Source organism: Schistocerca cancellata, chromosome 5, assembly GCF_023864275.1.
Source record: "Schistocerca cancellata isolate TAMUIC-IGC-003103 chromosome 5, iqSchCanc2.1, whole genome shotgun sequence".
NCBI classification, from domain to species: Eukaryota; Metazoa; Arthropoda; class Insecta; order Orthoptera; family Acrididae; genus Schistocerca; species Schistocerca cancellata.
The window spans coordinates 91,004,879-91,032,129 of NC_064630.1; the positions used below are offsets into that span (position 1 = coordinate 91,004,879).

Consider the following 27,251-nt stretch of genomic DNA (forward strand, 5'->3'; position numbering starts at 1 on the left):
TTTTAATTTTTCTTTTGTAGCACTGTTATATTACTTGTATAGTCATACATTTTGTGCTTTTTCATTTTAAGATATAGAATCCGTTGTTACCTAGTAACGTCGCTAAGACATAAAATTGCATGACATTGTTTCGACCTCCGTTATGATACGTAATGTATGATGCTTTCTTATTAAGATACGTAGCACAATTTGTGTTGAAAATTGCCATTCTATCATTATGTGCATTATGACACATTTTTTCGCTAATATCTTCCAATTTCGTGGTTTCAGGACTAGGGTCTGTTACCTCAGATTGATACGTTTACCACTGTCCATCATCCCTGAAAGTTTGTAACGCCATTAGGGAATCACCCTGTATTCACAGTTTCTAAGATTAATACTTAAGTTATTGTGTCAAAGTTTTAACGTAACATTATACTTCTTAATAAGCAGATTGTGAGAAAATATTAAATTTTTAAATTCGGTCAATATTTATATGAGATAATGAAAAGTAAAGTTATTACTCCTAGAAGGAATTACAAACAATCCTGTTGGATGGTCATCCGCAACTGAGCATTATACCAGTGGTTGAAAATACCGCTTCAGTTGTAAAGTTCTTTTTTTATCAGACAACCGGTTTCTGGCTCTTATACGCCCATCTACAGGTGTCGTAACTTGGTGCTGTGACCCCCGAGTGCCGCGGTGGACGTGTACTAGGCGCGGTGTGCTACCTACGAGCGCTCGTAGGTACCACACCGCGCCTAGTACACGTCCAGCGCGGCACTTGGGGGTCACGGCTCCAAGTTACGACGCCGGAAGATGAGACTATAAGAACTGGAAACCGGTCGTGTCATATGAAAAGAACTTTACAACTGAAGCGGTATTTTCAACCTCTGGTTGAAGCGATTAGATTTAAAAAAAAAAAAGACAAACGCTGTCCGAATACGTCCGAAGAGCCCAACGGTACCGATCGACCGCCGTATCAACCTCAGTTCTAACACGTCACAAGATCGATATACAGAGGGGCATGTGGTCAGGACACCGCTCTCCCGGACGTTGTCAGTTTTAGTGACTGGTGTCACAACTTCTCATTCAAGTAGCCCCTCGACTGGCCTCGCAGGGGCTTACTGCACCCCGCTGGCCAACAGCACTTGGCAGACCCGGTTGGTGACCCATGCAAGTTCAAAATGGCTCTTAGCACTAAGGGACTTAACTTCGGAGGTCATCAGTCCTCTAGAACTTAGAACTACTTAAACTTAACTAGCCTAAGGACATCACACACATCCATGCCCGAGGCAGGATTAGAACCTGCGACCGTAGCGGTTGCGCGGCTCAAGACTGTAGCGCCTAGAACCGCTCGGCCACCCCGGCCGGCGACCCATGCAAGTGCTAGCCAAGTCCGACAGCGCTTAACGTCTGACGGTAACCGTGTTATCATTGCGGCAAGGTCGTGGGCGGAAGGCGTTAGAGAGACAACCAGCAACGGGAGAATTAGGTGACGGTTTTAGACGCTTACAAGGGAACCTCCCCATCGCACCCCCCTCAGATTTAGTTATAAATTGACACAGTGGATAGGCCTTGAAAAACTGAACAATAATCAATCGAGAAAACAAGAAGAAGTTGTGTGGAAGTATGAAAAAATGAGCAAAATATCCAAACTGCGTAGTCCATGCGCAACATAGCCAACATTAAGGACAATCTGAACCGAGGAGCGCTGTGGTCTCGTGGTTAGAGTGAGCAGCTACGGTACGTGAGGTCCTTGGTTCGAGTCTTCCCTCGAGCGAAAATTTTACTTTCTTTATTTTCGCATAGTTACGATCTGTCCGCTCATTGATTGACGTGTTTGTACATTGTAATAAGTTTAGTGTCTGTGTTTTGCGACGGCACTCCAAAACCGTGCGATTAGTAGACGAAAGGACGTGCCTCTCCAATAGGAACCGAAAACATTTGATTGCAAGGTCATAGGTCAACCGATTCCTCCACAGGAAGACACGTCTGATATATTCTATACGACACTTGTGACGGCATGTGCGTCACATGACAGGAATATGTTGTCGACCCACCTAACTTGTACACTTGGCGAATGGGTAAAAAGATTCTTCTACCTTGCCCGATTTAGGTTTTCTTGTGGATGTGATAATCACTCCCAAAAAAGTGATGAAAACGTAAGAGTTTGTCACATAAACTGCAACAAATGAATGCAACAGTTTCACAGTCGCACATTTTTCCCTGTGCTCTGTCAAAACATATCTTTTTTACGTTTTCAAATGTTTCCGTGTGTAGACCGTCAAATCCTGCATATGTCCAAGCAAATGTGAACATGTCCTGGAATTTTGGAGAGCGAAGTTAACTATGTGTGAGTGCCTGAAATTTGATAATTGTCTGAAAATAAAAAATTAAACTTTTCACTCGAGAGAAGACTTGAACCAAGGACCTCTCGTTCCGCAGCTGCTCACGCTAACCACGGGACCACGACGCTCGTACGCTCACACTTTCGTTGATGTTGCCTACCTTGCGCATGGACTACCCAGTTTGTATATTTTGCTTATTTTTTTCATAGTTCCACACAACTTCTTCCTGTTTTCTCGATTGATCAGTATTCAGTTATTCAAGGCCTACCCCTGTGCCAACTTATAACTAAATTTGAGGGGGGTGCGATGGGGAGGTTCCCTTGTTAGTAGTGTAGATGGAGGCGGCAGCGGCAGGTGTGTCTGACCGGTGGCGGTGTCGGCGCGGTGTTGCAGGAGGCTCGATGGAGGTGCGGGCGTTCGACTCGCACCTGCGCGGCCCCAGCTTCCTGCTGGAGCCGCCGGCGCGGCTGGAGTTCTCCAACTCGTCGGGCGGCTGGCTGGACTGCTCGGCGAGCGGCAGCCCGCCGCCCACGGTGGACTGGCTGGCTGTGGACGGCGCGCCCGCTGCCGACGTGCCCGGCGTGCGGCGCGTGCTGCGCAACGGCACGCTCGTGCTCATGCCCTTCCCGCCCGCCGCCTACCGCCAGGACATTCACTCCACCGTCTACCGCTGCGTCGCCTCCAACAGCGTCGGCAGGCTCATCAGCAGGGACGTCCAGGTCCGCGCCGGTAAGTACGCCTCTCGATTGGTGAACCCAATAGAGCTTACACCCTATGTGCTGGTTTAATTGCTGTATTTATTCCTGTCTTACATTTTCCCCCTCCACAGCTCTCTACACTACCATTGTACGAGGTGCATTCAAGTTCTAAGGTCTCCGATTTTTTTTTCTCCAGACTGGAAAGAGATAGAAACATGCGCATTGTTTTAAAATCAGGCTGCGTTCATTGTCAATACGTCCCAGAGATGGCAGCACCGTACGGCAGATGCAATTTTACCGCCAGCGGCGAGAATGAGAACTGTTTTAAATACTTAAAATGGCGACGTTTTCCTTACTTGAACAGCGTGCAATCATTCGTTTTCTGAATTTGCGTGGTGTGAAACCAATTAAAATTCATCGACAGTTGAAGGAGACATGTGGAATGGAGTTATGGGTGTGTCGAAAGTGCGCTCGTGGGTGCGACAGTTTTCATGAAGGCAGAACATCGTGTGACAACAAACCGAAACAACCTCAGGCTCGCACAACCCGGTCTGACGTGATCGAGAAAGTAGAGAGAACTGTTTTGGGGGATCGCCGAATGACTGTTGAACAGATCGCCTCCAGAGGCGGCATTTCTGTGGGTTCTGTGCAGACAATCCTGCATGACGACCTGAAAATGCGGAAAGTGTCATCCTGGTGGGTGCCACGAATGCTGACGGACGACCACATGACTGTCCGTGTGGCATGTTGCGAAGCAATGTTGACGCGCAACGACAGCATGAGTGGGACTTTCTTTTCGTCGGTTGTGACAATGGATGAGACGTGGATGCCATTTATCAATTCAGAAACAAAGCGCCAGTCATCTCAATGGAAGCACACAGATTCACCTCCACCAAAAACATTTCGGGTAACCGCCAGTGCTGAAAAAATGATGGTGTCCATGTTCTGGAACAGCGACGGCGTAATCCTTACCCATTGCGTTCCAAAGGGCACTACTATAACAGGTGCATCCTACGAAAATGTTTTGAAGAACAAATTCCTTCCTGCACTGCAACAAAAACGTCCGGGAAGGGCTGCGCGTGTGCTGTTTCACCAAGACAACGCACCCGCACATCGAGGTAACGTTACGCAACAGTTTCTTCGTGATAACAACTTTGAAGTGATTCCTCATGCTCCCTACTCACCTGACCTGGCTCCTAGTGACTTTTGGCTTTTTCCAACAATGAAACACACTCTCCGTGGCGGCACATTCACCAGCCGTGCTGCTATTGCCCTAGCGATTTTCCAGTGGTCAAAACAGACTCCTAAAGAAGCCTTCGCCGCTGCCATGGAATCATGGCGTCAGCGTTGTGTAAAATGTGTACGTCTGCAGGGCGATTACGTCCAGAAGTAACGCCAGCTTCATCGATTTCGGGTGAGTAGTTAATTAGAAAAAAAATCGGAGGCCTTAGTACTTGAATGCACCTCTTAACATCCTGTTCCTTTACATTGTCCTGTACGCGAAAGAACTTGCCCCCCTTCTAACAGCCCTGTACCGCAAGTATCTAGAGGAACGGAAGGTTCCAAATGATAGTAAAAGAGCACAGGTAGTCCCAGTCTTCAAGAAGGGTCGTCGAGCAGATGCGCAAAACTATAGACCTATATCTCTGGCATCGATCTGTTGTAGAAGTTTAGAACATGTTTTTTCCTCGCGTATCATGTCATTTCCGGATACCCAGAATCTACTCGGTAGGAATCAACATGGATTCCGGCAACAGCGATCGTGTGAGACCCAACTCGCTTTGTGTGTTCATGAGACCCAGAAAATATTAGATACAGGCTCCCACGTAGATGCCACTTTCATTGACTTCCGGAAGGCGTTCGATACAGTTACGCACTGTCGCCTGATATACAAAGTAAGAGCCTACGGAATATCAGACCATATGTGTGGCTGGATTGAAGAGTTTTTAGAAACAGACCACAGCATGTCGTTCTCAATGGAGAGACGTGACGCTAAAGTAACCTCTGGCGTGCCACAGGGGAGTGTTAGGGACCATTGCTTTTCACAATACATATAAATGACCTAGCAGATAGTGTCGTAAATTCGATGCGGCTTTTCACGAATGATGCTGTAGTTTACAGAAAAGTTGTAGCATTAGAAGATTACAGCGAAATGCAGGAAGATCTGCAGCGGATAGGCACTTGGTGCAGGGAGTGGCAACTGACCCTTAACATAGACAAATTCTAACATTCTGCGTGGTGTCTTTTTGTTCTAAGTCGTGTCTCCCTACCACTTTCGCGCAACGGCGCTCTGAGCGTGTATTTTAGAGAATTGACTAGTTTGAACCTGGGACCTGTTGCTGGTAAGGATACGCCAGACCACACATGACATGTAGAGTTCAGAAGAGTTCAGTGAGACTAGCGATGATATAACCATACTTAATGATTTCAGCGTCAGCTCCACTGCACTCCCTGTAAAAGAATCTTAATACTAACTAAATTTAGTGGAAGCTGTTCAAGGCTTTCCTAATTTTAGTTAGCTGGTGAAAAAGCAGTTAAGTTTACCATGGGAAATTTTATTCTACTCACAAAACATTGCTTATAAATTGCACTATTGATAAAAGGAAATATTTTAATACAGGATGATAAAAACCAACTGCTTTCAACAAAAATGTGAACGAATATTCCCTGAGTGGGTTTCCAAGTTCTACAATGGATCGAACGATGACCTATGCCATATCACATCTATAATCTAGGTTTAAATTAAGTTTCACAAAAGAGAAAACTATCAAAATGGTCTACAGTGACCCTCAGTTATCTTTAATTACTTATCTAACTTGTCGTAAATTACAGTGGCTGCTGTGGCTTCTCAATAATTATGTAACAGAAGAATCATCGCGTTTCAGATTTTAACTTACGTAGCAAATGTGAATACCATGAGCTTTAATTGACGATCGAGACTAGTATTACGCAAAACGGGGGTGTAACAGATGAGACTTCTGCAGTTTTGAGTGAAGCCTTATGCGCTCAAAAATGCGGCATCGCGTGCGTTCATTACCCTGTCAGTGTTCGTCAGGGGACGGCGGCTGGCGCAGCTCCATCCAGCTCGCCGTCTCTGAAGCAACTCTCTCCTAACTTCTCGTTACTACAATTTACCGACGTTGGTTTAAAAAAACTATCTGGCTGTGTTTTCATCTGACCAATCAGGGTCTCAATGTTAATCTTAAGATCCGCCTACAAAAATTCTGTCTATCCAATGTGAAACGTTATACTTTTTGTGGTGGGGGCAATGTTTTTAACGTTTGCAACGTAACAGAGACGCGAAAAAGTCTCACGCTAAAACTTGCGGCTGGGGTAGCCCTTTTTGTGTTAACGTAAGATCTATACTGTTCTTCTGGAGGGCTCTAGCTTTTAACATGGGCTGGGGGGTGGTTCTAGCAGTTAGCTGGCGACGTCGGTGTCCGTCCCTTATCGCAGGGCCTTCTAACTTAACACGGTTCTGCTCTCGGCTTCTGTTCTCGTTTCTCCCCTCGGAACTGCGTCTGTCTCACGGTGAGAAGGTATGACATGCATTTAGGCATTCTTGTGTTAGTCTGTGGTATTCCATTTGCTCACTCGTTACTCGTATTACTTTGGTTAATTTAATGTCACGATTTATTCGGAGCTATGTGACATACTACTGGATTTGCTTATCATGTCAGGGTTATCATGGAAGGTGTTGGATTTGCCTGACACCTTACAGAATGTAATGTATTGCGAATACATAGAAAGAAGGATCCTTTATTGTATGTTTATATAATAGCGGAACAAACTCTGGTAGCAGTTACTTCTGTAAAATATCTGGGAGTATGCGTGCAGAACGATGTGAAGTGAAATGATCATATAAAATTAATTGTTGGTAGTCCATCAACAAAGTAAGTGGCTTACAAAACACTCGTTCGACCTATACGTGAGTTTTCCTCATCAGTGTGGGATCTGTACCAGGTCGGGATGACAGAGGAGATAGAGAAGATCCAAAGAAGAGCGGCGCGTTTCGTCACAGGGTTATTTGGTAAGCGTGATAGCGTTACGGAGATGTTTAGCAAACTCAAGTGGCAGACTCTGCAAGAGAGGCGCTCTGCATCGCGGTGTAGCTTGCTGTCCAGGTTTCGAGAGGGTGCGTTTCTGGATGAGGCATCGACTATATTGTTTCCCCCTACTTATACCTCCCGAGGAGATCACGAATGTAAAATTAGAGAGATTCGAGGGCGCACGGAGGCTTTCCGGCAGTCGTTCTTCCCGCGAACCATACGCGACTGGAACAGGAAAGGGAGGTAATGACAGTGGAACGTAAAGTGCCCTCCACCACACACCGTTGGGCGGCTTGCGGAGAATAAATGTAGATGCAGAAATGCTATGACCATTATCGACCACAGTAAAACTGGTCATTACTGCCCACTCGAGACTGCAAAGGTATGGTTGACAGTGCCATGAATTATAGGGGATAGGCAAGATAATGCGAACACCTGTAGTTACTTGGGACTGAACTATTAACAAGGGGTTGGACCCCCATTTGCCCGTAATATGGCTGCGATTCTTCTTGGGATACTGGCATATAATGATTGTATAGTCTCCAGTGGAATGTCTTGCCACTCTTCGATCAGAACATCTTCTAACGCCTGTAGAGACGAGGGAGGCGGAAATCTGCTCCGGAGTCTGCGCTCCAGTACCGCAGAAAAGGGTTCGATAATGTTAAAGTCCGGGGACTGTGCTGGCCGTGGAAAACGCTGTAGTTTAGTTGCATTATCCTCATACGACGATTCTATTGTCCTGACTGGTGGAGGGCTACATTATCGCCCTGAAGCATGGCATCATTGTTGGGGAACAACATTTGAATTATGCGTTGCACCTGACCACCTAAAATGTTCACATAATCGTTGGCTGTAACACGACCTTTGAGAGTAACGATGGGACCAGTAGAATACCATGATATGTCTGCCCACACCATCACACTTCCACCTCCATACTTAACCGTTGGAATCAAGCAATCAGGACTGTAGGCTTCTTTTGGCGTTATCCAGACGTAAACCTGGCCCGATGTTGGAAATAACGAAAACGTTGACTCGTCGGACCTTATGACTTTTTCCCACTGATCAGCCGTCCTGGATCTATGCTCCTGACACCATGATTTACGCTTCTTTTTGTCGGTTGTCGTCACTAATAGTTTCGATAGAGCAGTTCTTCCATGAATATTCACTTTATGCAGTTCTCGGTGGACGTTGTCGATAGATACGGGTCTCTAAGATGGCTATTGAGCTCTGCAATCACTTTAGCTGCCGTAGTTTTGTGCTGTTTTGAGAAAATTCGTGTTAGCAAACGACGAACTCAGTCATTTAGTTTTGGCTTGCCCCTACTATTACGTTTACACGACGATATCTTTCCGTGTTTTGTGTAGACTGTCATGACTATTGATACAGTTGCCCTTGAAAAATTCAGTGGTTACCGATGTTCCAGCTAATCGGGCCACCACAATCTGCTGTCTTTGTAACACTGTTGGGTCTTTCATTGCAAGTCGACCTCGACCTCTGAATGCAAATATCAAGTGTTCACTACTCGTAAACAACCTGCCCTGATGCCTAGTCTGTGCCGAACACGCACAGTCCAGCGCAACACATCCCATTACTACCACTGCTCATATTATTTTGCCTATTCCTTGTACATTTGTGAATCGGCCCTTGCAATTAATTCAAATCGTCCACTACCATACACTTCCGACGATGTCCTTCATAGCCTATCTCGTAGTGTATTGGAATCGCTCGGAGCTGCAAACAGCCTATGTTGCTGTCCTTCGATAAGCAGGTAGCTGGTCAACTTTAAATAATATTCCGTTATATTTTCTGGAGGCAGTGGCCTGCAAGTCTCAAGGCTATAATATCACAGTTTTCAGATATTCTGGGGTGCCATTATAGCGTATTTATTAGCAAACATAGTAAAACAATTCCTAACTATTCATTTTCATACAGTTAACCTCAAAGTCTGCAAAAAATCGAGAACGTGTCCCAAACAGAAAACTCAATGTATCCCAATGCCGATTGAAATGTTTAGGGCACAATAGAAGTCTCTAGCACACTTCGTATTACACTCCAATGATTTTTACCCTATCTCTAGAATTTTAATCGCCATTTGTTTCTTAATATAAAGAGATTACTGCATAGTGGAATTGCGAATCTTTATTGATACCTAGGCTGCCTCTAGCATTTAAAATGTGAAAACTGGACCCTAACACGTAATATCTCATACGAAAAAGTCTTAAATCGTGCCTCAGTGTCGGTGCTTCCCCTTACTTTAAGATCGCCTATGATACGTACTCTTACGACTTGCTCAGGTTCGTCATCCGACTACCTTATTTTAAGCACTATATAGCTTGGCCAAACTCACTGTCTGCCTGCGTTCCAATCGGGGAACCACCGTGCTCGTCGCTATAACAATCTGCATCACTCTTGAAGACAGGAAGTTATTCACCGTAACTGCAGCATTTCAATGCAGTGTCAAGAATATCCAATATATGATATTAGAAATAAAGGGAAAATCATAAGGGGACAATTTCTGGGTGAAGGAAGCTTTCTTGAGCCTACAGCTGAGGAGACGATCTTCTCTCAATCCTCCTAAATGGGTTGTGGTCGGAACGTACAGGGCTTTCTTAAAGGCGAGAAATTTGCCCATAACGGCCGGCGTTTCTATCACCTGATACAGAAAAACTTCTTGAAGTCCTGTGTGGAGAAAGCACCTCACACAAATTCTGTATGCAGGAGCCGGAAATGACCAATGAAGAGACGTACATTCCGCTCTTGATCCTGATTACCTGGAATGCCTAATGGTTATGTAATTTCGAGGAGCAGGATGGAACTCATGAAATCGAGGATCAATCTGGCAGCCCTCTTGTAGTTGATGTGCCACACTGCGGATCCTCTGGGAAGGAGTCTGAGTTTGAAAGTGACTACTCTGCAGTTAGTGATCCTTCCTGATCGATGGGGTTACATATCCAGTGCCGGAAGCCAACACAGCATTCGAAAGAGCATACATATGTGCGGGCGGTGGATTCTTCTTAGTCTGTTGCTTTTCTCAGCGAGCATTGAGGGCTAGCGATCGTGGACTAGTACCAGGGAATCCTTCTGGCACGCCAGGTAGAATGTTTTGGATTTGCTTCCATCTGCTTCTGTTGTGGTAGATTGCTCCCTCGTCATAGCATCCGATTTTGTATTACCCTCAAAGAGTTATCGGCCAGCTCTAGGCAGAGTTTATGAAGAACTTACCACACTCTACAGTAGACGTAAAATTAACACGCTGGTGTGATTTAAGTTAACTTCCTGTTCACTCCCAACCATGGAAAGCACTGCTTGAGTACATACTTCAAAGGGCTCTCTGACTGTTAAGGACACCTAGGGAGGTGTATAGGACTTACACCTCAAGAAAGATACAAAAATGAGCCAAGATCAGCCCTTGCTGACATTTAATGATACATTGATTCAGACCTTAAGCACTGATAATTGATATGTCCCTTCCAAGTATCACACGAAAATATTCGCCAAAAAGAAGTTTTATTGTGAACAAAGTGTATGTCACACATGTAATGTTGTTCTATCGTAACACAGTCAATAACTTCGAAACACAAAAACTTGGAGCTTATTGAAGTGAGTGAACAACAACAATATCAGAGTTCCACAGAATTAAAGTTTAAACAGGGTGACAATTATTGAAATAAATGAAACAAACGTAAACTAGTTACAAACTACGACGTACACGCACTTTATTCAGGATGTATACGTCACTAGAGATATTCAGACTTAGGTTATGACATGCTCAATGTGCCTGCCATCATTGGCGATGTAGTGGCGTAGACGAATAGCGAAATTCTGCATGATCACCTGAAGACTTGGAACATCGATACTGCTAATGACCTCCAGAATGACTGTTTTCAGCTGAGAAATGGTTTTGGGGTTATTGCTGTACAGCTTGTCTTTAATAGGACTCGCATGTGTGTTCAGATCCGGAGATTACGGCGGCCAATCGAGGCTCATGCCAGTGGCCTCTGGGTATCCCAGATCCAGAATGAGCTACCCAAAGTGCTCCATCAGGATAGCAAACACTCTCCTGCTTCGATGGTGTCGAGCTCCGTCTTACATGACCACATTTTGTCGGAATGAGGGTCACTTTGGGTAATGGGAATGAAATCATCTTTCAAAACCTTCACTACCGTTCGTCAGTCATCGTGTCATCAAGTAATGTCGCACTGATTATTCCGTGACTGGACATTGCACACCACACAGTCACACATTGTGGGTGAAATGTCTTCTCGATCGAGAAATGGGGGTTCTCAGTTCCCCCAAATGCGCCAGTTTTACTTATTGACGAATCCATCTAAATGAAAGTGGGCTTCATCGCTAAACCAACCATACAGCATATACTAATTCCCATCATGCACCACAGTCAACCATGCAGTTTTAGCGTCCTAACGCAAACCATTCAGAAATTATTTTATTTCAAATAGTTCAATATTGTCACCCTGTATGTTTGCCCAAATTATAGTCCGAAATGTAAGGTTTCCCAGTTACCTGAACAAAGTTAATTTCTGAAATGGAAACTAAAAGATAAAGTGCAGAGTCGTAGGCAGACGTAAAAGTACAAACGTTGTAACGAATTCGCAACAATTGGAATTTCTTGGGGTCATACTTTGTTGATGAGGTCCAGATAAGAGAACCAGAGAAATTAAGTTTGTGAAAATACAAGAGTCATCTTTTTTTCAACTTCCGATAGGCTGTAAATAAAAGACATGTTCACATAAAACAATTATTTTATTCCCAAAAGTTTTTTGTGCACTTGTGGTTGTTCACCGAGAACATTGAGACATTTATCGTACCTGTGGACAATCTTTTCAGTACCCTCTTAAAAAAATTTTGCCGCCAGTGATTTAAAATGAGCATTGACGCTGTTTTGAAGATCTTTGTTGTTTTGAAAGTGCTGCCTCCTAGTCACCTCTTCAGTTCAGGGAAAAGACGGAAGTCGCTGGGTGCCAGGTCAGGACTGTATGGTGGACGATCGAAAATGTTCCATTGAAACTGTTCAGGAGCCGTTGGGTTGTGTCAGCAGTGTGTGGACGAGTGTTGTCATTGATAAACACAATTCCTGAAGTCAGCATTCCTCATCGTTTGTTTAGAATAGCTCTCCGCAATGTCACAAAGTTTCACAACAAGCAGCTGCATTGATATTGGTTCTGGGTTGCATAAACTCTACAAGCAACGCACCTTTTTGGTCACAAAACACGGTAGCCATAACCTTTCTGTTGTTGAATGTCTGAATTTTTTGGTTTATTTGGTGAATTTGGGTGCACCCGTTGTTGTGTTGTCGTTTTGTTTCTGGTGTGTCGTATGTGATCCAAGTTTCATCTCCAGAAACAATTGATTTCAAAAAGTTCTCTCCTTGATCATGAAAACGGTCAAGGAGATACGAAGCTGACACCATTCGGTGACTTTTGTGGGCGTCCGTCAACGTTTTTGGGACCCAATGAGCACAAACCTTTTTGTAGCCTAAATGTTCAGATATGATAGAGTGTACAACAGATCTTGAAACTTCCAGTATTTCTATAGACAAAGCAGTTATGGTGAACCTAAGATTTTCTCTAACCGTTCTGTCAACTCGTTCAACAAGGTCGGCTGTAACGACAGACTTGCGTCCTTAGCCCCCTTCATCACGCATGTCAATTCGGCCATTTTTAAACTTTCGACACCATTCACACACAACACCATCAGTCATCAATTTCTGCTGCACTATTTCCTCCTGCTTGCAGAAACCGGAGTACACTTCGTAATTCACACTTGGCGGGAGCAGCAATGACGGCACCCGTGTTTACGTGGCTGCAGCGCAATGCAGACTCATGCCTTGAAGTCGGCTATGGTGAAGTGTGTAGTGCGAGAGTTGCGCAGTAGCCTACAGCGCATGTCCACTTTCTGCCACTCGCGTAACTTCTACACTAAGCGATCGGAGGTTGGAAAAAAAAATCCCTCGTGCTACCAGCCGATCTTCATCATATGCAGTGTGGAGAGGAATGTGATGTCCTCATGAAGTGTTTCCGGGGCTGGTCGCTTCTCTAGAACTGACTTCTGGATCCAGAACGCGAGCGTAAATAATTGTTTCGTGGTGTGATACCACACGTGTGACTGTGTCTAGTAGATTTCCACAGAAGTAGGAAATAGTTCGACCTGCACGTGACAGTCATATCTACGCTTGTGCCTCGGTGTGTCGACCCGCTCGCCGGTAGCTGCTGGCGGCTGCTGTTCGTGTCGTCACAGCAATAAACTTCTCGCTTTTCAAGCCGTGTCACTTCGAATAAAGCGTTCGAGATTTCGACTGCTGTCTGCGCCAGTGCAAAGCTACTGACTGCCATGTCTGTTTTTTTTTCATTATTGTGATTTCATTCCCCTGCCCCATATTGGCAGCGGAGGGCTGTCAGCAGCACAATCCGCCGCTCTTCAGCCGAGTGACACGACAACTAAAACTAGAATAAAATAATACATACATAAGGAGATAAAAAGGGGAACATAAAACAGTGTAAGGGGAGAAAAATGGAGGTAAAAAGACATGGACATGTAGACGTTCATGGAGGACAGTTAAAAAAGTCACCAGAAAGTTAAAAAACACAGTTGGCGATTCTTAAAACACAGAGAAGACACTGGATGCTCATGCACAGGTTAAAAGTTGGCCACAGTATGAAAAACACTCCGAAACAACACACTTAAAACCCACTTGGAGCACACACGACGAAGAATAAAACTACCAGGTGGGACCTGCCGAGGGAAATGTCAGAAAGGATGGAAAAGGAGGGGAGAGCATGGGGCAGCTGGCGAAGAGGCGGGATGAAGAGAGTAGGGGCAACCGTGGGTTCACGAAGAGGCAGGAGACACATTGGGCGGGAGAGGAAAAGGGAAGACAGGGCAGGAGGGAGCGCAGAGACACTGAAAGAAGGCACAAGAGATGGAGGGGGAGTAAGAGGGGAAATCCGCTCAGAAGGAGGGAGGGGGAGGAGAGGGAGCCCTGAGGTGGAGGCAGGAAGAGGGGGTTAGAGTTGGTAGGAAGGGTAGATGTCAGGGCGAAGCTCATCATCTGGGAGGGGTAGACGGTGGAAGTTGTGTTGGGAAAGGAGATGGAGGGTGTGGAGATGGAGAGAGGGAGGGACACAACGGTAAAGGCGTGGCAACTGGTTGGGTGTGGAGAGTAAGGGAGACACCAGGGGGTGAGGGGGATCGAGGCGGTGGACAATATATAGTGTTCGGATGTGTTCAAGGAAAAGGAGAAGTTGGGGGAGGGCTGAGGTCATAGAGGATACGCGGTGGGGACGGAAGGCGGATGCGGAAGGCGAGGTGGAGTGCATGGCGTTCGAGGATTTGGAGGGCTTTATAGAACCGGGGAGGGGCGGAAATCCAAGCGATGCTGGCATAACAAAGGATGGGGCGGATCATGGATTTGTAGGTGTGAAGCATGGTGGAAGGATGCAGACCCCACGTCCGGCCGGACAGGAGTTTCAGGAGGCGGAGGCGGTTGTGAGCTTTGTTTTGGATGGTAAGGAGATGGGGAGTCCAGGTGAGGTGGCGGTCGAGTGTGAGGCCAAGGTATTTGAGGGTAGGAGTGAGGTAGATAGGACGGCCATAAATCGTGAGGTAGAAATCATGGAGGCGGAAGGAGCGGGTGGTGCGGCCTATGATGATCGCCAGGGTCTTGGAGCCATGGCTGGCTTGGTGTTCCGCTTAAATAGGCGCTTCTGGAACATAACAGAGAGGGCCACAGTGATGTATGTGCGGGAAGGCGAGTTGAGCAGCTCGCAGCAGCTCTGGCCCGCCGCGTAACCGTGGGACGACAGATGGCGCAAGCAGCTGGCAATATGTAGGAAAATTACGCTCCAGCCTACACGGCTTGGTTTTGGGTAAAAAACTTTTTATCTGTCTTCCATTCATTCGCGTTGTCATGTATGATTAAGATGACCTTGGTTTTTAAACCTCTTCTCTTACAATAAAGCGCTCCGCCTATCAACAGTTGTCTCCGCTATCATCATCAGGTATAAAAAAACCACTGGCTGCGGGAGTTGGGACGGTGTTCCACTGATACAGGTGCTATAGCAACGTTTGGAACATACACTACTGGCCATTAAAATTGCTGCACCACGAAGATGACGTGCTACAGACGCGAAATTTAACCAATAGGTAGAGGATGCTGTGATGTACAAATGATTAACTTTTCAGAGCATTCACACAAGGTTGGCGCAGATGGCGACACCTACAACGTGCTGGCATCAGGAAAGTTTCCAACTGACTTCTCATACACAAACAGCAGTTGACCGGCGTTTCCTGGTGAAACGACGTTGTGATGCCTCGTGTAAGGACGAGAAATGCGTACCATCACATTTCCGACTTTGATAAAGGTCAGATTGTAGTCTATGGCGAATGCGGTTTATCGTATAGCGACATTGCTGCTCGCGTTGGTCGAGATCCAATGACTGTTAGCAGAATATGGAATCGGGGGGTTCAAGAGGGTAATACGAAACGCAGTGCTGGATCCCAACGGCCTCGAATCACTAGCAGTCGAGATGACAGGCATCTTATCCGCTTGGCTGTAACGGATCGTGCACCCACGTCTCGATCCCTGAGTCAACTGAAGGGGACGTTTGCAAGACAAGACCATCTGCATGAACAGTTCGACGACTCTTGCAGCAACATGGACTATCAACTCGGAGACCGTGGCTGCGGTTACCCTTGACGCTGCATCACAGACAGGGGCGCCTGCGACGGTGTACAGAACGAAGAACCTGGGTGCACGAATGGCAAAACGTCATTTTTTCGGATGAATCGAGGATCTGTTTACAGCATCATGATGGTCGCATCCGTGTTTGGCGACATCGCGGGGAACGCACATTGGAAGCGTGTGTTCGTCATCGCCATACTGGCGTATCACTCAGCGTGATGGTATGGGGTGACACTGGTTACACGTCTCGGTCACCTCTTGTTCGCACTGACGGCACTTTGAACAGTGGACGTTTACATTTCAGACGTGTTACGACCCGTGGCTCTGCCCTTCATTCGATCCATGCGAAACCCTAAATTTCAGCAGGATAATGCACGATCGCATGTTGCAGGTCCTGTACGGGCCTTTCTGTTCGACTGCTGCCCTGGCCAGCACATTCTCCAGATCTCTCACCAATTGAAAACGTCTGGTCAATGGTGTCCGAGCAACTGGCTCGTCACAATACGCCAGTCACTACTCTTGATGAACTGTGGTATCGTTTTGAAGCTGCATGGGCAGCTGTACGTGTACACGCCATCCAAGCTCTGTTTGACTCATTGCCCAAGCGTATCATGGCCCTTATTACGGCCACAGGTGGTTGTTCTGGGTATTGATTTCTCAGGATCTATGCACCCAAATTGCGTGAAAACGTAATCACATGTCAGTTCTAGTGTAATATATTTGTCCAATGAATACCCGTTTATCATCTGCATTTCTTCTTGGTCTACCAATTTTAATGGCCAGTAGTGTAATAGGGAGGGATACAGTGACGTATACGCAGAAAGGCATTTTTTTAAGGTCGTTAAGGTGTAAGGTATTAAATAGTACTTATTTCCAGATTGCTGGGTATACCATTTTCACATCATGCTACTTTCGGCGCTGCCATTATCTTCCATTGCTTTGACACATCCTCATTTAAATAACTCCCGTCCTTTCATTACCTTCAAAGCTTTCTGTGATTTTGTACAGATAGATGGTTTTCTTCCTGAAGCAAATTTCTTATCTTACGTCTTCACAAATTTTTCAGCATCATTTCGCAACATTCCAACTCAAACATTTTGATTCTATTCGTTGCCCGTTTTCCACAGTGCACGATTTATTTCCTGACCTGCAATCTCAGAAATTTCTTCCAGAAACTGAAGCCTTAATTTGGTACTAGAAGGCTTCTCTCAGCGAGTAATTCCCACTTCCAGTATCCTAGTCTCCTTTTTCTACCCCCTTTTCTTCATCCGTCAGACTTTCTGTTCCTTCCAAGTCATGTTTGTGTTTATTGCGCTGTGCACAGCTGATAGCGCGACTATACTTTCGTAAGAGTGATCATACGCTGTGTTACTACGGCAATATCTGTTGGTGTGCTTAAACCTGCAAAGCAGCATGCCGCTAATTTTGTCAATATCATGCCTGTAGTGCAGTGCAGCCTGTATGCCAGAGACTGTAAAAAATACGTTTTTGCCCCTCTGTCCGCTACGTTTGAAGATAGGAGATTATAAACCCCATAGTGCCGATGTTTGCTACGCCTGCTGTTTTGTGTCAAATTTGTTGAAATCGACATAGGGGTTTGGAGCATATCCCAGACATACACATATACACTTTTTTATATATGCAACACTTCCTTGGTATGGATCTGATAATGACTACAATAAGCAGAACCTACAACAGTGTGAAATGGCTAATTGTTTTAAAATTTCTGTATGATTAAAAACCTCTAAGTCAGAAGTACAATGACAGACACTAGAGACAATGTCTTCATTTGTAGAACTGTTACCCAGAGGAACAGAGCACATTTGAATGTGTATTTTTCCATTTTTTGTCCCAGTATGATCAAGGTTGGAACACTCGACTCCCAACTCAGTGTATCAAATCAACACGTAAAAAGCTATCGGAAACCAGCAGACTAGGTGTTACTCAGATACTAAAGATAGGGATCGACTCGCAGATGTGTCGGCGATTTTCACTAGTATTTTGGTGCAGTCGTATATTTTCATTTGGTTTTTAGACTACTTTTCGCCTGAATTACTCAACCGGCATTACTGTGGCACTGCACAGTGAAAACGCTAGTGTTCATTGACATGTAAATTACAGTGTTGGAGAAGGGGGTGGGGACAGTTACTACACTCCTTAATGTAATGTTAAAGACCCTGGAGTAAAATATGAATGCTTGTATGTCGTAAAAACAAGTGTATAACTTATCAGTTATATAGTAATGTTTCTCATTGTGGACTTCGTGTATCGATAAATTCATCGGTGTATTTTATGTCCTTTTATTATGGGTGCCGGCCGGTGTGGCCGAGCGGTTCTAGGCGCTTCAGTCTGGAACCGCGCGACCACAACGGTCTCAGGTTCGAATCCTGCCTGGGGCATGGATGTGTATGCTGTCCTTAGGTTAGTTAGGTTTAAGTAGTTCTAAGTTCTAAGGGACTGATGACCTCCGATGTTAAGTCCCATAGTGCTCAGAGCCATTTGAACCATTTATTATGGGTACGTCAGCTGTATCAGCAGACTCTACTACAATAGCGGCACATGTTTCATCTAAGATGTGACAACGTCCGTGTCCTGGTCACTTTGCTCGTCACTTCTTTCGTGTCCTAACTGGCTGAAAACGATTTACATTTTTGTTTCTTTAAAACTCTATAATGGCGATAGTGTAAAATGTGCTCACCCCATGCAACGCCTTCTAGAAGAGGTACTTTAATGCTGCTTTGTTAAACTCAATGTTTCGAATGACGTACTGCTGACAATTCTAGCCGAGATTTTCTTCAGTTATGTTTCAGATAAACATAAACTGAACTTGGTCACAGTGTGGAGAGACTTAGGGATATTTCTAGTAAGCACTTTTGTGATTCTCTTATTTATAGAACTTATGAACACTCTCTTCGAGTTTTCCGTTCAGATATGTGTCTACATTTCACTTACGTAACGAAGTATGCAGTACATTTTGCATTGCACGTGTACGATAGGTGAGCCGCTCGTATTAGCAGTCACTGGTGTTTAACAGTAATTTATACCTAAATTGGAACGATCACATAGATAATATTGTGGGTAGAGCAAACCAAAGACTGCGATTCATTGTCAGAGCACTTAGACGGTGCAACAGGTCTACTAAAGAGACTGCTTACACCACGCTTGTCCGCCCTATTCTGGAGTATTGCTGTGCGGTGTGGGATCCGCATCAGGTGGGACTGACGGATGACATCGAAAAAGTACAAAGAAGAGCAGCTCGTTTTGAATTATCGCGAAATAGGGGAGATAGTGTCACAGACATGATACGTGAATTGGAGTGGCAATCAATAAAACAAAGGCGTTTTTCGTTGCGACGGGGTCTTCTCATGAAATTTCAATCACCAGTTTTCTCCTCCGATTGCGAAAACATTCTGTTGGCACCCATCTACATAGGGAGAAATGATCATCACGATAAAATAAGAGAAATCAGGGCTCGCACAGAAAAATTTAAGTGCTAGTTTTTTCCCGCGTGCCGTTCGAGAGTGGAACGGTAGAGAGACAGCTTGAAGGCGGTTCATTGAACCCTCTGCCAGGCACTTCATTGTGAATAGCAGAGTAATCACGTAGATGTACATGTATATTCACTGTACTTGACGCTCGTAGAGGGTACATTTTGGCGCTTGCCAGCACTTCGTCGATGGCGCAATAGGCAGTAAAGCGGCGAGGTGAAGTAGCTAGGACGTAGAATAGAAAACGGCAAGTGCAGTATGCATCATAAATCTAAAATATCAATAGAAAAATGAGCATTCTCTAAGAGGAGTGTGGTATGGAAAGCAGATTAAGGAGACGTTTGATAATGTATTTTGTCTAGTTTGTCCTATTATATGGCAGAAAAATTTTAACCATGACGCATGGGCTTTTGAAATATGGACATAGTGGGAATCAAGGAAGAAACGGATTGGCAGAATGATAAAGAAGAAGTACTGTCAATGGTGGGGAAACAGAAACCAATATTGCGTGTTACTTAGTGTAGAAAAAGAAATTAAATAAGGAATGTATTGAGAGAGAGCAAGCGGTATTTGAAGAAATGCTTTAGAATGATGTGTGGAGGAGAAAAGAAATCAAGTAAATACAAGCTGAGGAAGGAAACGAACAACCACGAATAACAGAACGAATGGTGACCGTCTCACACCTCAGAAAAACTTGTGATGGTAATATTGAAAGGATTGCTGGATTAAAAGTTCTTTAGGAGTTTTGAAATACATCTAGGGTAAATAGAATTCTGGATAGTTAAGCCATGTTATGCATGAGAACATCGACAAAGTTGTTTTAAGAACGTCATTCTCCTCCATTTTTAAAAACGAGTAACAATGAAACTGCGCACTGTTGTATCGACGTCCACAGAATTACGCGAGTGTGATTATGTTGCGCCAAGAGACTCGTAATGAACGAGTCGCAAAGCAAGATGAACAATACCTCATCCATTCCTGCTGATCACAATAACGGAACGTGTGAACGACACTTGTTGCAGTCTGTGTGCACCCGGACGGCGCTTGTATTGACCAACGTCCGACGCAGTCCTGCTACAGAAAAATGGGTTGCACGCTACGTCCTCTCGATAAGCAGATTTGATCGCTCAGAGATGAATGCTGCTTTTAATTCTCTTGCATGGTGACATGTCTGCTGGCATCCCATGAAATTTGCTTGTTTGTGAGTCGATTCTGCAGTGGAAGAAAGGGTCGAAAATTTTTGCTATCGTAAACAATAAAGAAACACCCGGTATTTTTCTTTTCTGCTTTTGCTAGCTCCATGTTGTGAATCTAAAATTAATTTGATGATGGATTTATTTTTCTACCCAGATTAACGTAACTATAAAACAGTATTTGGTTACTGCATCTGCAATCAGTAACATATAGAACAAGTAGATGCAGCATTTTCAGAAATTTATTAGATGTGCCTTAAAATTGCTTTCATTTTCATACACTGCTGGTCATTAAAATTGCTACACAATGAACATGACGAGCTACAGACGCGAAATTTAACCAACAGGAAGAAAATGCTGTGATATGCAAATCATTAGATTTTCAGACCATTCACACAAGCTTGGCGACGGTGGTGACACCTACAACGTGCTGACGTGAGGAAAGTTTCCAACCGATTTCTCATGCACAAACAGCAGTTGACAGGCGTTGCCTGGTGAAACGTTGTTGTGACGCCTTGTGTAAGGAGGAGAAATGCGTACCATCACGTTTCCGACTTTGATAAAGGTCGAATTGTAGCCTATGGCGATTGCGGTTTATCGTATGGCGACATTGCTGCTCGCGTTGGTCGAGATCCAATGATGTTAGCAGAATATGGAATCGGTAGGTTCACGAGGGTAATACGGAACGCCGTGCTGGATCCCAACGGCCTCGTATCACTAGCAGTCGAGATGACAGACACTTTATCAGCATGGTTGTAACGGATCGTGCAACACGTCTGGATCCCTGAGTCAACAGATGGGGACGTTTGCAAGACAACAACGATCTGCACGAACAGTTCGACGACGTTTGCAGCAGTATGGACTATCAGCACGGAGACCGTGGCTGCGGTTACCCTTGATGTTGGATCGCAGACAGTGGCGCCTGAGATGGTGTACTCAACGATGAACCTGGGTGCACGAATGGCAAAACGTCATATTTTCGTATGAATCCAGTTTCTGTTTACAGCACCATGATGGTCGCATGCGTGTTTGGCGACATCGCGGTAAACGCTCATTGGAAGCGTGTATTCGTCATCGCCATACTGGCGTATCACCTGGCGTGCTGGTATGGGGGTGCCATCGGTTACACATCTCGGTCAACTCTTGTTCTCATTGACGACACTTTATACAGTGGCGGTTACATTTCAGATGTGTTACGACCCGTGGCTCCACCCTTCATTCGATCCCTGCGAAACCCTACATTTCAGCAGGATAATGCACGACTACATGTTGCAGGTCCTGTACGGGCCTTTCTGGATACAGATTATGTTCGACTGCTGCCCTGTCCAGCAAATTCTCCAGATCTCTCACCAATTGAAAACGTCTGGGTAATGGTGTCCGAGCAACTGGCTCGTCACAATACGCCAGTCACTACTCTTGATGAACTGTAGTATGGTGTTGACGCGGCATGGGCAGCTGTACGTGTACACGCCATCCAAGCTCTGTTTGACTCAATACACAGGCGTATCAAGGCCGTTATTACCGCCGGAGGTGGTTGTTCTGGGTATTGATCTCTCAGGATCTATGCATCCAAATTGCGTGAAAATGTAATCACATTCAGTTCTAGTATAATATATTTGTCCAATGAATACCCGTTTATCATCTGCATTTTTTCTTTCTATAGCAATTTTAATGGCCAGTAGTGTAAGACTGCCTGCAAAATTTTTTTTCTGAAATGATTAGCATCTGTCCTTCATACAGTAGGATTAGAAAGAAGACGATATTACGTAAAGTATATGTTTTCAATGTCGGCTTCGAGATAAACGGGGCACAGGCATGGACAATGATATTTCGCTGTAAAACAGAGGCGAGTCTGTCTTCCACGTGGAGGCTACTGTAACGAAGGTAGCAAGGATGACCTTTACTGACATTTTCACAAACCTATTAGCGATTACTTGCGCTCTGGATCTGATTTGGTCTTAACACTTGAAATATAGGATACGTCTCACTGGCAAAGTGTCATGCAGAGTGTGTATCACTGTCCCCCATATTTTCCGCAAAATTCACCAAGGCCTTTCCTTTCATTTTACGTATATTATTGTTCGTATAATGGTCTCTTACTAAGGCTGAAGGAAATGTCGATAATTTCAGCACAATTCGTCGTCTAGCCGATATACACTGTATCCGTTTCAGTTGTAAGCTTTCTTGTCTTTCAGCTCATTCACAAAACATCATTGGTGGCCATTCATGTGAATGTAAGCAAGAGGCTGTGGTGGTACACTTCACCTGCACATCATTTCCACTTGTAAATGTAACCCACAGAATGTGATGCCGTACCTTGTGGTTTTGGGATCGTCCGTCTCGATCCTCTTTAGAGGCATTAATCGAGGAGTTAACTGGAACATCAGTTAATCAGAGCTAATCAACGTGATGTACGTGGTAGGTGAACAGTAGGGTCCGTAGCACAGTCACAACAATGGGAGCTGCTCAAATTTGGCTCATTAATTGACATGTGTTCTGCATTTAAGATATACATACAAGCAGGGAACCGAATATAAAGTATTGAAATCGGTAGTAAAGAGTGCTCGACTATCCAGGTTTTATATGAGATCAGGTATAAACTACAAATATGACAAAATTATACACTCCTGGAAATTGAAATAAGAACACCGTGAATTCATTGTCCCAGGAAGGGGAAACTTTATTGACACATTCCTGGGGTCAGATACATCACATCATCACACTGACAGAACCACAGGCACATAGACACAGGCAACAGAGCATGCGCAATGTCGGCACTAGTACAGTGTATATCCACCTTTCGCAGCAATGCAGGCTGCTATTCTCCCATGGAGACGATCGTAGAGATGCTGGATGTAGTCCTGTGGAACGGCTTGCCATGCCATTTCCACCTGGCGCCTCAGTTGGACCAGCGTTCGTGCTGGACGTGCAGACCGCGTGAGACGACGCTTCATCCAGTCCCAAACATGCTCAATGGGGGACAGATCCGGAGATCTTGCTGGCCAGGGTAGTTGACTTACACCTTCTAGAGCACGTTGGGTGGCACGGGATACATGCGGACGTGCATTGTCCTGTTGGAACAGCAAGTTCCCTTGCCGCTCTAGGAATGGTAGAACGATGGGTTCGATGACGGTTTGGATGTACCGTGCACTATTCAGTGTCCCCTCGACGATCACCAGTGGTGTACGGCCAGTGTAGGAGATCGCTCTCCACACCATGATGCCGGGTGTTGGCCCTGTGTGCCTCGGTCGTATGCAGTCCTGATTGTGGCGCTCACCTGCACGGCGCCAAACACGCATACGACCGTCATTGGCACCAAGGCGGAAGCGACTCTCATCGCTGAAGACGACACGTCTCCATTCGTCCCTCCATTCACGCCTGTCGCGACACCACTGGAGGTGGGCTGCACGATGTTGGGGCGTGAGCGGAAGACGGCCTAACGGTGTGCGGGACCGTAGCCCAGCTTCATGGAGACGGTTGCGAATGGTCCTCGCCGATACCCCAGGAGCAACAGTGTCCCTAATTTGCTGGGAAGTGGCGGTGCGGTCCCCTACGGCACTGCGTAGGATCCTACGGTCTTGGCGTGCATCCGTGCGTCGCTGCGGTCCGGTCCCAGGTCGACGGGCACGTGCACCTTCCGCCGACCACTGGCGACAACATCGATGTACTGTGGAGACCTCAGGCCCCACGTGTTGAGCAATTCGGCGGTACGTCCACCCGGCCTCCCGCATGCCCACTATACGCCCTCGCTCAAAGTCCGTCAACTGCACATACGGTTCACGTCCACGCTGTCGCGGCATGCTACCAGTGTTAAAGACTGCGATGGAGCTCCGTATGCCACGGCAAACTGGCTGACACTGACGGCGGCAGTGCACAAATGCTGCGCAGCTAGCGCCATTCGACGGCCAACACCGCGGTTCCTGGTGTGTCCGCTGTGCCGTGCGTGTGATCATTGCTTGTACAGCCCTCTCGCAGTGTCCGCAGCAAGTATGGTGGGTCTGACACACCGGTGTCAATGTGTTCTTTTTTCCATTTCCAGGAGTGTATCAAAGAAGCCACTGTAGGACGGAGAGATAGAGAGAGAGAGAGAGAGAGAGAGAGAGAGAGAGAGAGAAATACTACACTGCGCAACAGAATTAAAGAATAATTTTTTCGAAACCACGTAATTGCCTCCCATCGCGATGTATAACTTTGAAATTTCGCTGAAAGGTGCCTACAGCCTTCCTCTGTAACGGTGCAACAGTTTTATTATCTGCGACCTCACCCTCGGGCTCCATGGTGCTTCAAATAGCAAGATGTCGACACATGCCGCTAAATGGCAAGACATCAGAAGTTCATGTGACGTCTAAGGTGGCTTGATGATGATGTCGCATTAGCACCAAATTTTACAACAGTTTTGCACAGTGCCACCGTGGACCTGTCACATGATGGGAAAGTCATCACACACCGTCTTACCCACAGATCACTCCATCTTGAGACGCCTCTGTGATGGGGTCAGAACAGCGACACCAAGAGTTGAGATTACGCTTTTTTGTTGTGAGTGGCCGAGGAAAACATTTCAGACACACCGCTGCTCAGAATCGACATGAAAAGGCCTCAGGCGATGTCATAAAGAGCGTCAATGAAATCACCTCATTCGTTGGGGTGTTGATTCCCACTATTTCGCGCTTGGAAACGTCGGTTCGCACTGCAGTGAGCAACAGGACGACGTTCTTGAGAACGTATGACACTGCTGACACACCTGGACGTTCCAACCCTTCTCTGAGGAGATTCTGGTGCTGCATCTCCTCGTAAGTGAAGCATCCCTTTGGAGAGCATTGTGACCGCAATTTCTGCTCGTGAAACCACTAGAAATCGTCCAAACCCTTTCCACGAAATGTCATTCGAAACAGCAAAGGGTGTTTATGCTTTCAGGACTCCTGTTTGGCATCCTCCTGAGGAGTGATGGTTCAAATGGTTCAAATGGCTCTGAGCACTATGGGACTGAACATCTATGGTCATCAGTCCCCTAGAACTTAGAACTACTTAAACCTAACTAACCTAACGACAGCACACAACACCCAGCCATCACGAGGCAGAGAAAATCCCTGACCCCGCCGGAAATGAACCCGGGAACCCGGGCGTGGGAAGCGAGAACGCTACCGCACGACCACGAGATGCGGGCCCTGAGGAGTGATTTTGAGGAAGGGAGAGGAGGTGAATTGGGCGAATGGGAGTGACATTGACACGTGTGCGAATGGAGACAGAAAAAATGTCGCTCTAACGCCCTTCAGTACCTTAATACCCTCGGTGACACCCGCCCACATTTACTGAGAGTTTTAAAAATTTGCCCTCGCAGAGAAAACTTGCGAAGTATTCTTAAGCGCCTGCATGCATGCATCTGGCATTGAAGGGCTGTCATGCGGTTGCCTACCAGCAGGTGCCTAGGAGGGGAATGTGGGGAGGGCGCGACGAGGTTCCCACCATAGATCCACGGTGACGCTCGGTAGACGTGTGGGGAAATTTGGTGCCAATGTGACACCATTAACACATCATAAACGTCACATGCAGTTTGAGTTGTGGCCTTTTTTTTCGCAACTGTCGACATCTTGATCTTTGGAGCGTAGTCGAGCCCGAGGGTGACGTCATGTGGCGCCACACTTTCGAACCGATACAGTGAAAATTTGTGGCCACGATTGACAGAAATTTCAAACTGATACCTCGCAATGAGAGACAATTACGAGGTATTGGAAGGAAAAGTTATCCTTTAATTATCTTGGGCAGTGTTATCAGTGAAGAGCAATAGTGGACCAGTGATGCTGTGTTACCTAGCCTGTAGGCCAGTGGTTCCCAACCTGGGGTCATTACTCTCTGAGGGATAAATTACATTTCCTAAGGGGTATAAACAAAATCGATCAACTGTGTTTCAATTATTTTTATAAGATCATTACTATTACCAGTGTCTCATAGGATTGTAATACTGATTCGTCAGGTCACCAAATTTTACATTTTTTTCCAAATACTAGCAATAACACATGAGAGATTGTAGTGGAGGCTACAGCTTCTGAAATGGATATCTGAACATCTTTATCACATACCAACCACTACACACATACTTTGTACCATGCATCTATGGTAGTAAAATACATCACATACGCTTCAGTATCCCATGAAAATGACCTCTAAGACAATGCTGCACAACCTGTACAGTATTACTATTAATAATATAGATATTGTTACTGCAGTGGTCAGACAGTAGGTGTCGTCAGCCTGAAATCTTCAAGATCTGCCGTTTGAAACTTAAGTAGTCCAACAGTCAAGTGATTTACAGACGGTAAGGAAGATGCACACATTTTAACTGTGTTGGCTTTAAATATGGGTGCAGTGTGTGAGGGAAGCAAGTGTCACTAGGGAAAGGAGTGGTGCAGGAAGAGACCATATTTTGTAGCAATTCTCTACCATCAATGTAGATTCTTTTCATCATTCTATAAAAGATAGTTGTTAAAAATAACCAGTACCAGTTGTACCACTGACATATTGTTTCATATTTCAATAAAACACGAACATAAACTAAATATCATTTACCTTCTATCATCTTAAAAATAAAAATTTTCAAAGAAAATTCTTTTTCATTCTAAAATTTAATTAGGTTTTAGTGCTGATGAAACTGAGGCGCGAGGGGTAGATGTTACTATATAACATCTGAGTGCACTCAGGTATGGTAATAGTCTCAGAAAAGTTGGGATCCAGTGCTGTAGGCCGTAGCATCCCGCCGTGTTACGCAGTCGGCAGCCGGCGGTTGTCTTCCGTTCACAT

General features: G+C 45.5%; 1 protein-coding gene across 1 annotated transcript in view; it reads left to right on the plus strand.

Moving 5' to 3' along the window:
• Positions 1-2,665: 2,665 nt before the first annotated feature.
• LOC126188379 (Down syndrome cell adhesion molecule-like protein Dscam2) overlaps positions 2,666-27,251 on the plus strand; it is a 797,799-nt gene continuing 773,213 nt past the window's right edge. Inside the window, exon 1 of the mRNA XM_049929978.1 lies at positions 2,666-3,059. Coding sequence (XP_049785935.1) covers positions 2,666-3,059 — 394 coding nt within the window. The remainder of the gene's footprint in view (positions 3,060-27,251) is intronic.